The 16,669-nt window shown below is 28.3% G+C and overlaps 1 protein-coding gene and 1 long non-coding RNA gene across 6 annotated transcripts; one reads left to right on the top strand and one right to left on the bottom strand.

Moving 5' to 3' along the window:
* The first annotated feature begins 1,408 nt into the window (after nucleotides 1-1,408).
* On the top strand, nucleotides 1,409-16,438 carry LOC132906266 (aldehyde dehydrogenase, dimeric NADP-preferring). Of its 5 annotated transcripts, none has more exons than XM_060958286.1 (13): nucleotides 1,410-1,563; nucleotides 4,465-4,585; nucleotides 11,376-11,410; nucleotides 11,533-11,676; nucleotides 11,745-11,840; nucleotides 11,930-12,151; nucleotides 12,255-12,418; nucleotides 12,558-12,788; nucleotides 12,868-13,065; nucleotides 14,124-14,239; nucleotides 15,079-15,214; nucleotides 15,305-15,458; nucleotides 15,944-16,438. In XM_060958286.1, the coding sequence occupies exons 1-13, from the start codon at nucleotides 1,537-1,539 to the stop codon at nucleotides 15,962-15,964; spliced, it is 1,665 nt and encodes a 554-aa protein (XP_060814269.1). In that variant the 5' UTR covers nucleotides 1,410-1,536; the 3' UTR covers nucleotides 15,965-16,438. The 5 variants fall into 5 exon arrangements, with proteins under 5 accessions (XP_060814272.1, XP_060814269.1, XP_060814267.1 ...); XM_060958284.1 differs by lacking the exon at nucleotides 14,124-14,239 and adding an exon at nucleotides 13,274-13,389; XM_060958289.1 differs by lacking the exons at nucleotides 15,305-15,458; nucleotides 15,944-16,438 and adding an exon at nucleotides 13,274-13,389 and having other exon boundaries at nucleotides 1,409-1,563; nucleotides 15,079-15,151.
* Nucleotides 6,136-10,020, bottom strand: LOC132906298 (uncharacterized). The gene is made up of 4 exons (XR_009657957.1): nucleotides 9,651-10,020; nucleotides 8,528-9,544; nucleotides 8,090-8,343; nucleotides 6,136-6,630 (listed from the first exon to the last, which is right to left on the bottom strand). It is a non-coding gene; the product is annotated as an uncharacterized LOC132906298 (long non-coding RNA).
* Nucleotides 16,439-16,669: the final 231 nt, after the last annotated feature.

Genomic DNA, 16,669 nt, shown 5'->3' with positions numbered 1-16,669 from the left:
AAATGGTACGAAAAATCTCGGCATACTTCTATATTTTACTTCTGTACGCCTTTATTTTAAAATTAGTAGATACACGGCCGACAAAAGTTGCTCGTATCGTATTAACAAAAAAAAGAGACGGAACGTTTAAATTATTAATTTTGTTCGACAAAAGTCGAGGCTATCGAACGAAGGTTAAAGATAATATGTCTGACATTGAAGAGATCCTGAATGCATAAGAAAATTATACATTAGTCTGCGAAGCGAAGACATTTTGTACTGATATTTGTATGATTTTTCATGGAAACTTCACCTGTGATATTAAAGATTTCCATTGCGTTAAATGGACTTTCACACTCTGGTTAAATTTTTATTTTTCTGACATGACCCATTTGTCTGTGTATTTCATGAAAATACGAAATTACCAAATTGAAGATTCGTAAGAGTTTCGAATAAGAAATAACCTCATCTAGAAATTAATGCTGATTAAAAATATAATTCGAATAGTCGAGGAATAAGAAACTCTCGTATCTCTTACAGAGATATGCCTGAATCATTTTTAAAAATATACTTTTTTTCTACATTTTCATCGATTCAATAGTTTTTATTGTTTTAGTAGCTTGAAATAAATCAACATTGATTTTTTTAAAAAGTTGCATAAACCAGTTTTCTAACATTATTATACAATTATGGCGGAGATTGCGTGATAGACTTTCTCGATTACGTTTACCTCGCGCAAGTTTGCCCGCACAGGATGCATCTGCATCCGTAGAGAAAGTGCCGAAGAAAGTGAACTAAGAAGTCACATTTCACAAACGATCTAGGAAGGCAGGAAACAAAAGCGTCCAACTCACTGGAACAAAGACAATCTTTAATTTAAGGATTGAGTTACAGAAACTGCATCGTATTGATTTATTTACATTTTTCCTCTTTTTTTTTTTTTCCGAGAGTGTTATAATCGAACGCAAATTTTATGTAATTTTACAGGTAAAGTATCGAAAAGAGCATCTTAAAGTATTTTCTTGTTCGAATGATGTCAAATAACTCACAACTGAATATTATTAATGGAGACTCATTTGCATATTATTTAGTTTAAATATTATTCTACTTCAAGAATTCATAAATTTTACTTCATTGCTATCATAAACATTGCTATAGATAAAAAAATTCTTGCTTTCAAAAACTGATACGATTCTATGTTTCAAAATTTCTTCGCGTAACTTAATGAACCGAATGAAGCTTGTTAACATTTATCCAGGTTGAAAATATCGATCCAGATACTCGGACGATAATCGCCGATACGGCGTTTGTATGCAAATAAGCACGACCTCGACTTTTTAAATTCAGCGTAATGTTTTTAATGAACTTCCAACTCCAGCCAATCGTTCTATCATTATAGAAATCGACATTCAGTCCTTGATTTTCATCGATTACGCTCGAACGACCGATCGCGCGACGATTTTCCTCACAGTGCCTCAGCAATAATCGTCGCGTGTTGAAAAAGTGTACTGGAAAATTGCTTGCGACGCGTAAGCTGGTCGTAATAAAACGTGAAATATGACTGATCAACAAAAATCAGCTATGGTGAGTACAATATTCGTACGGTATGGATTCAAAACCTATGATATCTTCTTCTTTCGCTAACAATCCACCTTATTAATTACTTTTCGATAAATACGGTAAGATCGATCGATCACGCTACCTTTTTCTTTATAAAACAAATCTGAGTGATTGAAAACGACGGTTTACCATTATCGTCGCGTTACGTAAGGAATAAAAAAAGAATGTGAAGTGATATTCATAAATAAGAAAAAAATCAAAGAATGCAAAAAGTCCTCTACTGACCAAGGTAATACTAATAATTTATATATATAATTAAAATAAGAAGCTACACGAATTTTTATAAAAAAGCCGGTAAGAAAATTTGTTCAAGGTCAAATCGAAGAGACAAATAATAACAAGATATTATGATTTAACGAAACCGGCAAGTCATTGCATTTGAAAAAATAAGCTTAAAATAGAATGAATTGTTCTATCTGGTCATTAAAAATCTTCAAAACTCGTGTATGTTTGGATCACGTGAGATCACTTTGTCAAGAAAAAAAGGACCTTTGTTCGTCGATATTTCCATAGATAATTTGCATATGTTAATTCGTTTCTCTACCAATGAATCTCATATACCTAATAAAAATAGTGACACACGTTGTCTGCTGCATTTTCTCTTCACATAATGTCTTATAACTTTGATTTAAATAAGAAGAACAATTATAAACAACAAAATTGAAAATAGTTGATAATCGGAGAATACAAGTAAATAATAAAGTGTTTAAATCGAAATGGAGTGACAACGAAAGAGAATTTTTCGAGGAAACAGAGATAACTTGGAGCGCGATACACATATCGAAGGAAATAATTTGAAGAGGAAGCAGCGATGAATTGCCGAATATAAAAGAATATGAAAATGCATATTAAGAGAAATTTTTATGAAGATGAGAAAAAGATCTGAAACGAAACGGAGACGTTTCAGATTCTTTTAAAATTAAGAATAAGACATCTTCGTGAGATCAATTATTTTCACTACAAAATTACAAACAATGTTTAAATAATAGCGTTTAAGTCAGAGGAATAGAAATTATAAATGATTGTGGAATTAATTATGGAAGTCTAATAATCATAAAGTATAGATACGATTATGACCCTGATGAATATTAAATTTTTACTCTATTAATAAATTATATTATTTCAGAAATAATGTGATTGACAATCGTAAATTGGCATCAGGAAGTCATTAAATTTGAATGAAATATAATGGATAGAATATTATTAGAACAAAGTATTAAAATAACGTATAGTTAAATTCCCGTCTACTATTTATTATAATTAAATACATGTATATACGATATATTGAAATGCATGGAATTTGTACTTTAACGACACTGTTTCATTTGTGCTTGAATTTCTGCGATACGGCAAACCAATATACCCGCTTTTGAGCAAAGCATTCGTTTCAGAGAAAGGAGAAGTAAAAGTAGGCTGGTCACGTGGACATTTCTTAGCACTTTTGTACAAACTATTTATATCGAATTATTCATATTGATTATCTCAGAACATTTTGTATTTGGAACTGTTCCACATTTTTTCGTTTTCTTTATTTTGTCCATGTATCTTCACTTTTTTAATACAAAATAAAAAAAAAGAAGAAATTACTCTTAAAACTATCTTTAATTGCATGCTTAACAAATATTCTAGTACTCTAAAAACAATTCGGAACTTTGAGAAGAAGAAGAAACACTCAAAGCGATACAAGACGACCAAAAACGAACAAAAATTTAGATAACGATTATCAGAAATTCCTCGTCTTCAACCGTTCATGTTTTTACAGCTAATTCTCTCCTTCTATGTTCCGAACATCATTCTGAAATGGAATTCTCGTCGCAAACATTTCACTGTTAAAGCCGCTAATCCTTTTACGTTATGCATTTTACATCACGGTAACTATTTGGAAAGGATATTTCTCCGTTTAGTCGCTATACAGCTATGTGAAAGGCAACATCGTCTTTTCGACATTAGTAACATGACTAGTTAAATACTGATAGTATCTTAGAGGCGCGATTATTTCGTAAGTGCTTTTACAATTAATTACACTTGTGTTACGCTTTAAGAAGTATTTCCTACTACCGGTAACCACTTGATTTCATCGTTGAAAAGATTTCGCGTTAATGATGAACTACGTACGGTGTAATTTGACTAACAAATAGGATTACATAATCTTGAATTTAGTTTGAAGCAATAAATGTTTCGAACAACTATAATATTAATTATAATTATAAATATAATTAAATATATGTGTACATAGTGATTTATGAAAATATTTGAACGTTTATAGAAACCTTTTATGTGAATATATCATGTGTATTAATACGAAACATTTTTCAATTTCATTAACACTGTAATGACTATTATGATCAGATTGGTAAGATCGAAGATAAAACTCAAAATTATCGTGCGTATTAATAACGATGGATTAACTCTACATTTGCTACGCACCAGATCACGAAATTCTAATACTTCGTTCCGTTCTTAAGATTCAGATCAAAACATTTTACTTCTACAAAACATTAATCACTTGCAATTATCTCGAGTGACTATATAACTTGAATACTCCGATTCAGCAAATTTAATGTTCTTATGATTGAAACAAAGACCAAAATAAAAAATACGCAATTAATTAGAATTAATAACTTAATATGAATTTCGTCGTAAGGAGCATTCAGACAATCAATGTTATCATCAATATTCACAGTTCTCAACTATTGTTAACAACAACATTTATCGATCGTTTAGTCTAGAATGTCTCTTATCTACTATAATGTCACGAACCTTGAATACTGCAAAAATATTGAAACTTATCAATTTAAATGATAGATGTTTGGTTCTGTGATATGTAAACTTCGCTGATATGTTAATGGGTACGGTTATTTCCAGAGAGAAGTAGTGCTCGAAATGAGCGATACGAATGGAGAACCGATTCCTCCCAAGCCACAGAATATAACGTCAGTCGTAGAAGAACTCCGGATCGATATAGAGCCAGACGACAACAACTCCAGTGAGTGATCTCGATTAACATTATTATTATTAGTCTTTTATTCAGCGGTCTTCGTATCTTCATTCGTATAATATATATAGTAATATATAATAATAAATAAATATAATAATCGAGATGATTAATGATATGAAAAAGAGAAAGGTTTTACGAAAACCAAAGAGAAGATCCAAAGATGATAAATCGATAAACTTAAAAGTGATTATTTTTGAGGCGATGAAGTGAAATAAGAAAGTTCTTCGTTGTGTTATTTGATGAATAATTATTACGGTGTTTCGACTTTTGCACGTCGATTTCTTAGTGGTCGAGTAAGAATCAATCTGTCTATGACGAATAAAATATAGTTAATAAAAATAAACTTGTTTAACAGTGTTTCTTACATGGAGCAATTTAATTGTAGTTATAATTATGATATACTGGCGACCAGTATAAAATTAATTCTTATATTTACTATGTAAAACAACGTAGAATCTAAAGCAATCACGAAATGGGAATACTCATTCCTTTATCTCTTTTATTTAATGAAGCCCTAAAGAAAAATGATGTAAGTAACAAAATCTTTAATTTTACATTAGACAAAACTGTGAATAAAGCTAAATTTCAATATTTCTATAATTATTATTTCTTTCAGTATAAGAAAAAGAGATCTCAAAGAAATATTAATTCCAATTTTTATTCTATTATAATTTCGATTCATACCTGTAAAAGTTAAAAAATAAATTCGCAACAGAATTGTCGGAATAATATAGATAAACTCAGAATAAATATGAATCTTCATGCATCGCTTTTCTTTCTGCTTTCTTCAATGAAGTTTTCTTTCATTTGTCTCTTAAATTTAATCTGATAAAATCGAATTATCTGTGTTACGTGTCGACTCAATACGTTTGTACAAGAAACAACAGGAGGGATGTCATTTTTGTAAAATACGGTGCTAAGTTTCAACAGTTTTCGCTTCGAGGACGTATAAATTATTCTGTAAATCACCGACCCACGCTAAATACATATCTATCTTTAAACTTTCTTGACTATCCATCTGTATGATTTTCGAACCAGCTGAGACTTACCACAGCTCTTTTATTAAGCAACGCATTATTACGTAGTAACTTAAAGCCGTAATACGTGAAGCTATACAATGCAGACTTTGTTTCGATTTTTATAATATACTGTATTAAATTGTGCAAGTGGTGTTAGACATGGGTAATGGGATAAATTTTGCAGAAAAGAGCTTTACAGAGCTAAAAGAAACGAAACTTAAATAAAAATTTATTTCGTCTACTAAATATTATAACAAATACTCTACTATGGGTATCTTACAAATTTTTTAATATTCTAGGCATTCTGTGCATCTTCGAACTTTTAACTTTCTCATAAGTGCATAAAAATTCGCAATCTCTTATTAAAGATAAGATTATGCCAAGATTATGCCAAGAGTCCTATACCATTCATTAAGATCCTAATATATTAAGTGCAGTAGATAAGGAGGGAAATTTAAGTAAGGATAACGTAATTAAATATAAATTAAATATATATTAAATATATATTAAATTAAATATAACATCGATCTCAGAAATTTTTTACTTCATCTCTAAGTAACGGTAAACACTAAGCTTTGTTATTATTAACTACAAACTCTAGATCTTTCATCGAATTTTTATCATAAATCTTCTCTATTATATATCTTTTAACAATTTACAAAATTTGATCAAAAATCTAGTCTTATCGAAAGTTAAGAATTGCTACTTTCATGAATTTACTAAAAATTTTTAACCTTTCACCAGTTCTCAACTTTCTATTAAATATTTTGTTATAAATCTTTATGTTTCAAAATTTCAGCAGGCATTTTGAATTTTAAGAATCGACAAGTATGTATTTAGAATATTTTATCTCTAAATGCCATCAGGCTTCTTCGCAGGCGCGAGTATCAACGCGCTATAAGAAGGTATAAAAGCGCTTGAAAACTTTTTCTAGTAGCTTTGTCTTACGATTACGCTCATAGATCTGTCAGCGTTTAAATCTGATCATTTGTGCGCGGTTACTGCAGTGATCATCTAGACATTAAAAAACATATATAAGATAAGAGAAGTATATATGAGTTTAATTCCATTAAAGTGCGCATACTTAACGATAGTATACAAGTAACAGTGTTTTATAAATATATTTGCGACTGAAAGGTGAGTGACAGAGAGCCATCCTTTAAACTTTAGAATAACAGGAATTCTATCTAGATGTAGAATGATTAAGCAATGAATAAATATTGCAAATCTGTTTATTCGAATTCCTTGTTCAAATGATTGAACGTTGAAAGTAATCACCTTCTTCAACCACAATAACTTTTATGCTATTTACAAAATTGTCTGCCTTATCTGTATTTATACTAAGAGTGTATTATGTGTTTTTAAAGACTAATTAACTTGCATGAGTTGGAAATACGTTGACATTTTATTTATTTTCTTTCTGTACGTAGTGTATTACGCAAGAACTTTTAACAAATCAAACACTTGTAGTATTGCTTTATTATCTTAATATATGAAAATGCTACCAAGCTAGACGTATATGCTTATTTATGTATACAGTACCAAACATAAGTATTGACACACTTACAAACGGAATAATCTTTTTTAAATTCTACCAAACGACTTAAGTTTCTTTGAGAAATTAGAGTTAAAAAGATTAATTTATTAAATGATATGTAACGAAAAATGCGTAGAAAAAATTACAATTGGTTGAAACCATGATGGAAATAATAAAGGTCCTCTTCTATAATTTTTTTATTTGAACTTGTAACGAACATTTGAAAAATACTATATTTATATAATTGCTATAAATTACAATGGAAAATCTCAGTTTCCCACGATTTTCTGCTATAACTACAATAAGTCTAAAGATTTGTACATGTTTTGATGCCTGTAGCTTGTTATTGCATCAACCGAATTCAATAACATTTTCATTATAGGCTCAGATAAAAAAGTTGTAAAAAGCAACCTTTAGGTATTATTTTCTTCACGATTCTGATCAATTACAATTGTCTTAAAATTTAAGAGTAAAACTTCTTCTTCTCTCTCTTTTTTCTCAACTCTTTAATAAACTAATTTTTCTCAAAATTTCTCAAAAAGATTCAAATCGTTTAATCCAATCTTTAAAAAGTTTTAAAAGTTGTACCAACACTTATGCTTGGTATTGTCGTTTGACAACGACACGACGTTTGTCGTATGACTTGTCGTATGACTTATCATTTAAAGTCATTTTAAATGATAATTATGTTAAAATTTCATATTCCTGCGTAATTATCGGACATTTTATGCCTTCAAGGAGAAAAGCAATACAGATCGTCGGAAATCGAAGAATAGGATAGCGATAAAATATGAGTTGTGTAAAAATTACGGTGGAACCATCAGTAAAGATTTACAATAATGTTAATGGTATGAATTTTATGAAAAAATATGATGCACTGTAGTATGTTCTGGCGCACATCTTTCATTTTGTTATGTTTTATGTTTCTTTACTGACCTGTCACAAAATTTGAATTTCGCGCGCGAGCGATCGCAAGAAAACGCACTCATAATTCTGTTCAGCTATATACTTCGATAATTCTGCCGTAACTACTTAAATTTATTGTAATATACTATATATACTATATATTGTAATATACTATTAAATTTATAATAGCATAAAATAATATATTTGCTTTATTCATCACTCACGTATATTGAAAACAAATTGGCGATGGCTAAAATTAAGATCTATCTTCGATTAACAGAAATCTGAAAGCAAAGTTAGGAAATTCTTATTTATTCATTCATTCAAAGAGTAAAAATTACATTTTTAGTCAGCTTGATAATAAAGTCAAATTCCTAAGTTTTCAATAAAACAAATATCAATTTGAACACACACTTTATAAAACTGATACATATAGAAATTGGTATAATACATTTATGAGATACTAACCTGTCTGATTGATCGTAAACGTTTGACAATTTCGTACAACGTAAACTAATAATGCTGCTTATCATTAGTAGTATTATACATATCTATAACAAGATTAAAATACCTAACTATTCTTTCATTGAATACTTGAAACATCTCGCATATAACATATCTGAACATAAAGTCATAGGAATAAAAAGCGTGCTGCGAAAGCATTAACATTCGCTATCATGAACTAATAATAGACTAATCTTGTGTGGGAATTTATAATTTCTTTTTAAATGGCTATAGTACTGACATCTATAAAGAAATATCAAACTGTTTTCTTTATCGATTCAGTACCACATACAGAGTAAATTACTATGATAAATTATTCTTCTATAGAATTACTTTTTGCGATAATAAACGTATCCTCCTTTAGTTTAGTTTCATCATTTTTCAGAAAACAAGATAACAAAATATATAAAATATATAAATATATATACAAAATAAGTATATACAGAATATATAAAAAATATGCGACATCACCGTTGTAAATAGATTCTACCTCTTCATGATTTGATAGAGATTGGGTTAATAAACATACCCCAAAATTAACCTTTACTCAGAATTTCAAGATTAAAATTTTTTACATCATATTATATTTATCACAATGTCCAAGCTTATGAAAGTAATCATAAATCTTAAGTAAACCGTTCTTTTAAGACATGATACTGACATTCCATTGACTCTCAGATCGTCTTTATTTACAACGTAAAAAATTGAAAATTATTTATTACATGAAATACAAGACAAAGCATCTAACTTCATAATTTCGAATTACTCGAAAATTACTTACTGTATGAAGAAATGTTTCAAATAAAAGTTCAGTAATGAAAGTACATGATTTGATACTATAATTTATTTTTCGGCAAGTGAACGCGGAAAATTATTCTTCGAAATATAATTTCATTTAAAAGGCAACATCACTTTGACACCATTTAGCTTTTAAAAGATTTCTTCATACAGTAAGTAATGTTTTAGTTGCTTTTTATCTGACTGCAAAGTGTAGATTAATTTTTATTTGTATTCTATTATAAATTAAATCACTACAAAAGATAATAATTAGTTTTCAAAAGAACTGTTCAATAGTAATCATTATTACCTTGACAAGTTTAGTCTTCATGACTTAATAAACAGATGTCTTTCCTTAATGAATAGAACATTTCTCCAAGCAAAATTTATCTCTTCTGAATCGGTAAAACAGTAACAATAATGCGATAAATTTGAACAAACTTTTATCAAAAAGAACACAAATTGATAATATGTCCATTATATTATACTAAAAGATAATATAATTTTTACTTAATAAAATACCATATTGTGAAATGTTCTAGAACGTAATGTAATATGTAAATGGATATTTATATGGGAATATAATAAAAGAGGTAAACATTTTTATTTCTGATGACTACCAATTTTAGTGATTGGATCGAATTTCTGCATTCACTGCTATAAACTGTAGAGGGCATACCAAAGCAATCCCAGAACCTCTATCTCATAGGATCGGTATTTCAGAATATATAACATAAAGTGAGATAAGCATACGGTATTAAATCTATCCTGTATTTCGTCTGTGATTATTCTCCCCTGATTGCTTCGCACCAAACAAACGTACTTATTCAAAATTAGATTTATTTTTATTCTTCAGAGGACAAGCATATATGTACGTATATCTATATATATGATAAAAATAATTTTAAATTCTTTCAATTTTAACTTTTTACTGTTTTTATTGTTTTTAAAACATACTACTGTATTTTAATTTTATTGCTTATAATTGGATAGTAAAAACATTTTCAGTTCTAATTATATTAGTAATTTTTATTGTATTAATTTTTAATGAATAATAAGTATTTGTACGGAAATTCGGCACAATCAAATAACATTAATTATATTAGAAATATTTGACTGTACTTTATTACTGAAGATTTTTATCTATGCAATATGACGTTTTATTATAATTCCACGAGTCTAAAATATGTACAGGAAGATAGATATCATTACTTCCAAGAATTGATTCACGTTTTATGATTCAATATACTACGAATGTTGAAGCATAAACATACTTTCATCCACATCTTCTATATGGTATTGTACAATAAATATTTTTGATAATATTGAGATTTGTTATAATTTTTTGTCATGGATATTAAATAGCGTAGGAACTAAAAATATTATACACAAGTTAAGAATATTAAGTAAATCTATTAACGTATATGACGAATATTTTTTATTTCCGTACAAGTGTGTAATGCGCTATACGTATCTAAGTTTTATTTGCCGACGCTGATATCTTAATATGTACTTATTCAAATATTGAATTGTTTCTATCCTGTATTATTATAATACAGACATATCTGATTTATAGTCAGATTATAATCTCGAACCACTTATTATTCGGATAAATACGTTCTGTTTCACGTATTTTAAACTTTTTTAATCATATGTATGTAGATATGTAATTGGTTTTTTTCAGTTGCTTCACGTGATCATATTTTCAAGCTGGTTTTATGTACATCAAATTTTTAATGTTATAAATAGTAATAATAATATGGAATTATGTTGCAGTATATATGAGAAATATTCAAATAATAATTCTTTTAATATATTACTGTACTATAATATACTTACAAAAGTAAAATAATTTAAACATATCCTTTATTATTTACATTTATGAAAATATAGAAGTTTACTTTATACTTATTCATCATAGTTTGTTATATTATAAATAATACTATATTACATATATTATAATATTTATTATTATATTATAATAAGAGATGTTCATAGTAACTATTATATAGTCATTTATTTCTTCTGATTCTAGCACAAACTAAGGGGAAAATGACAGATTATGCAAATGTAAGTACACTGATTTGTTATTCTATTTCACAGAATAAAAAATTTATGTATCAAATTTTCCAGAAAAATATAAAAATAAAAAATTTCTTATTATGTACTTAAATCTACTATTTTTTTTATAGCTTGTTGAACGCACACGAAATGTATTTCTTAGTGGTAAAACAAGACCACTAGAATGGAGATTGAAACAACTAAAGCAAGCACAACTTATGATAAAAGAATGCGAACAAGAAATTATATCTGCTCTTGCTAGTGATCTGCACAAAGTTTGTATAATAACTATCCATTATATTTTACATTCAGGTTCATAAATAATGGATTTTTTCCTTTGTAGTCTAAATTTGAATCTCTTACAACAGAAGTAGTATTCACAGAAGGAGAAATCAAAGATTTGCTTACATATCTCAAGGAATGGTCAGCTGATGAAAAAGTATCTTCGATATTTTGTAACTTTTTATGCGTATTTAACTATCTTATTTAAATGGATAAATATATAATTCAACTATTTGTATCTTTTAGCCTCCAAAGGCAATAGTCAACATATTGGACAAAGTTGAAATTAAAAAAGATCCATTTGGTGTGGTTCTTGTTATAGGACCATGGAATTATCCTTTCCAGCTATGCGTAGTTCCTCTAATGGGTGCAATAGCTGCTGGTAACTGTGTTATTCTTAAACCATCAGAAATATCCTCTGCCACATCAAAAATTCTTGCAAAAATTATTCCAAAATATTTAGATCAAGTATGTACTCCAAACGAATTCTAATAAGAAGATGATTCTGAAATAATCAAGAAAGGATATAAGTACTTCTCATTATGTCGTAAAATATTATTGCATGTTCTAGGAATGTATTCATGTAGTGCTAGGAGGTGTTCCTGAAACAACAGAACTACTTAAGCAGAGATTCGACTACATCTTTTATACAGGTTCAACTACAGTTGGAAAAATTATTCGCGATGCGGCGAATAAATTCTTAACGCCAGTGACATTAGAACTAGGTGGTAAAAGGTAAAAAAATGCATATTCATTAATATACTATCGGTATACTATAGTATAGTACAGTATATAATTAGTTAATGTATATTTATTACTTTTATTTTCTACACTTCATAATATAAAAGCGATAAATAAATGCATTAATTTACAGCCCTGTATATATAGATAATACGGCGGATTTAGAAATAAGCGTGAAAAGAATACTTTGGGGCAAATGTGTTAATGCTGGACAAACATGTATTGCACCTGATTACGTACTTTGTACTGAGGAAATCCAAAATAAATTCATAAAAAAGGCAAAGGAGATTCTCAAAGAATGGTATGGTGATAATCCCAAAGAAAGTCCAGATTTAACACGTATAATTAACGAACAACATTATAAGTAAGATTTTTATTATTATGTATATGTATCCTATAATTTCACATTATATTGCATTCTATGAAATCTCATATTTTTACAGACGTCTCGTAAACTACTTAAATAATGGCAAAGTAGCACTAGGAGGTGATTGTGATTCTAACGAAAAATATATCTCGCCAACCATACTCGTTGATATCAAGCCTACGGATCCCGTCATGCAAGATGAAATATTCGGTCCAATATTACCATTTATAAACATAAATAACGCTTACGAAGCAATTAACTTCATAAATAGTCGGTGAGTTCTTTACACATAAATTTTTTCAATAATACACATGCACAAAAATGTTCTACTAATAAAAATACACAGAAATATTTTTTAATGATTATAAACTTCTAAAATTATATGCACACTGAAGATTTATCCAATATCATAAATTTCGATAAAATATTTTATAAAGCAAATAACAAGAAATAATATGTGGCAATTAATTCTTTACATTTAGAGAAACCCCACTCGTACTATATATTTTTTCCAAGGACAGAAGAGTTCAAGATTTATTAATAAATCAAACTCGTAGTGGAAATGTAGGAGTAAATGACACGATAATGCAATATTGTGGTGAGTTAGGATATTAAGCGCAGAATGGTAGAATTTTTACTAATATATGGAAGGAAGCAGTAAAATTTTCTTTAGTCCTTACAAGCTGTATAAATCTTTATTTTATCTAATATGTATTTGCATTGGGGTGTCGGTTTTCTGTTCTGGTTATCGAATATGCACATTGGTAATCAAATATTAGACATGGTATAGTTATATTTTCATGCACGGTATAGCTATATTTTATTGTGGCTTTTTTAGATATTAATAGAATAACTACATATTCTTTGATACATGTATATTATATATATCGACTATCATACATGTTCCATCATACTACTTTTCAAAATGATGAACTCTCAAGATCCATAATCACATGAATATTTCATTATCTAGTAAACCAAAGTGAAAGTTTCTTTGTGTAGTTTTATAAATATTAATTGCATAAAAGACGATTATTCACTCATATATTTCTCCCATGTTACAATTTGTCAGATTCTAATTAAATTACATTTAGATTCTCTGTATATTTGAAATTTTTTGTAAATAACATCTTTGAAATTGCATTCCATGATGGCACACATATAATATTGGTAATAGTAATTGTAAAATCCTTACTATACTTTAATCTTTATAATTCTTTGTAATTCACTACAACCACTTGTAGTGAACTTGCACTTGTAAATATAATTCCCTACATATCTTTAATTACGATTTCAAGTGCTAATTCATAAATTGTGTCATATCCTATACAGGGAGAAGCCATTATCATTATATGTATTTAGTACTGAAGAGAAGACTATATCAATATTTCTTGAAAATACAAGCAGCGGTAGTGTATGTGTTAATGATGTAATAATGCATGTCACAGGTATCTTGATACGAATATACATCTATATATTTTTGTAGAATGTTTACACTTATGCATGTTTGCATGTATTGTTGTATGTTTGCGTATATTCGATAATTCCACAAAAATCGGGACTCAGGTGTTGCAATTATGCATTGGTAGAAACGACTCCATTCCTCGAAATTGAAAGCTTAAATGTGTCCGATATAGAACAGGACAACACGAGTGAAAGAGAAAGAGGGACTGAGAGTCAAAACGTTCGTCAACATATAAAACATAAAAGGTCCATGACAAGCTAAGACCTTTTTTAACCAAAAAAATCAAACTTTCTTATTTTTGATTTATGATAAATGTAACATTCACCAATATGTTTGTTACATGTTACCGATTGAAGTGACGTCAAGTACAGTATAATTCGGAGCATATTTGCTTATTTGATAAAAGATACTTAGATACATATCAATAAGTAAATATAATTCAAATTATATCGTTTTGGTCTTATTTTAAACAGAAAGATCTGGAAAATATGATAGTAAATGTTCAATTTAAAAAAGATTAAAAATAAAAGGGTTTTTTTACTTCTGGATTGGTACCTAAATACATTGTCTCAGTGATATTTGACATTCAATCATTACACTACTCGACCGCTACGGCCGTCGACTTCTCAGTGCGTCAGGGAATCTCGCTCCCGTAGTAGGACTGTGCAATTATGTAAAAAAATCTTTTTATGCAATTATCGAATATTTCCTGTATATATATATATACTTATAATTTTATATTGTATATATGTTTGTACTTTGTGTATATATTATGATATATTTAATATTTAATATATGAACAATAAATATCTGTTCTTTCAGTTGACACTTTACCATTTGGTGGTGTTGGTAATTCTGGTATGGGAGCCTATCATGGAAGATATACGTATGATACTTTTGTGCACAAGAAAGGCTGCCTTATTAAAGATTTTAATAAGTTAGGAGAAACATTGGCATCGTAAGCAGCATTCTATAAAATTATATTGTACATAATCTGACATAGGAATAAATTTATGGAGAAATAACTATTGTTTATAATTTGCTGCAGATGCCGTTATCCGCCATATTCCGACAAGAAGTTGTCTTTCATAGAATTTTTATTGGCAAAACGACCTGACATACCGGGAATTAAATACATTCCACATCTTTTAGCATTCGGTTTGGGAATTCTTGTCACGTATGGTATTTCAACTGCTTTAAAGGTATATAAACCAAGGCGTATTTAATGCACATATTAATCTATATTCGTAACAATTTGAACTATTATACATCGCCGCACAAAATATTCGCCGCACAATGTATGCAAACTTTATAGTCGTAGAATTAATTTGTGAAAATTTAAATGTTGTAAATAACTGAATGTTCCATTCTCATTCTAATTCAAGTGATTGACTATTGAAAACTTATGACCTTAAAGAATAGTTCATGCTTGAAATGGTTTGTGATAGTAAAATTTCAAAATTTCGTTAAATTTTTATACATGTTTTTTTTATATGCTTCCATATAAAAATGTTTATTATAATCTATAGTAAAAACGCCGCGAAACAACACGCACATTTAACTATTATCATTTACTATGTTAACGCAACTATTGACAGCTCAATAAAGGCAATAAGTGTTGTTATATAAATCACCATTATTTTGTTCTTTCCTAATACTTAACTAACATACGAAAATACTTTTTCAGGTTCAAGAAGAAAATTATTAATGGACTCCTCACAATATTGTTATAAAAGCTTGTTGTCAATTACAAATTTCAGAACGTTATTTATGTATAATTTTTACCTATTCGTATTCTAAATTCGTACGTGTTTGCAACGAGTAAGAGAACTTTTAAATATTAAAATAAAAGTCAAATACATTTCTACAAAAATTTAGCTTTAGAGTTTATATGCTTACACACGTATAAAATTTTAATAATCGCTATTTTAATATTATTAACACTGTACAAGTTACTAGAAGATAAATTTGCACAAAAATTGTTCGTAAAAATTCGTGTTTTTATGACATAATTCTTTTTTAGATATTTTATAGCTAACTTGAGCTTCCACAATAACACATTGTATTTTTTAAAGATTACAGTAAGATTTATCAGTATATAAATTTGCCATAGTGTATATAGAATGTATAATATGCAAAATTGTTGCCATAATGTTAAATAAATATATAAAAAACCCTACCATTTCATTATTTTTATTAGAATTATATATAATCCGATAAATAATAAATATACTGTTTATAACATAACTGTACATATGAATATATATTGCAAACAAAGTACATATAAAATAGTTAGCATGTAATAAGTACTTAATACGTATTGAGATAATATAAAAAATTTAATCTCTTTTTAAGAAAAAGTACTTTTTACTAAATTCCTTGAATTACTTTTTTATGTGACAGTTAATATAAA

Source organism: Bombus pascuorum, chromosome 4 (assembly GCF_905332965.1).
Source record: "Bombus pascuorum chromosome 4, iyBomPasc1.1, whole genome shotgun sequence".
Classification (NCBI taxonomy): domain Eukaryota; kingdom Metazoa; phylum Arthropoda; class Insecta; order Hymenoptera; family Apidae; genus Bombus; species Bombus pascuorum.
This window is presented reverse-complemented; position numbering and strand designations above follow the sequence as displayed.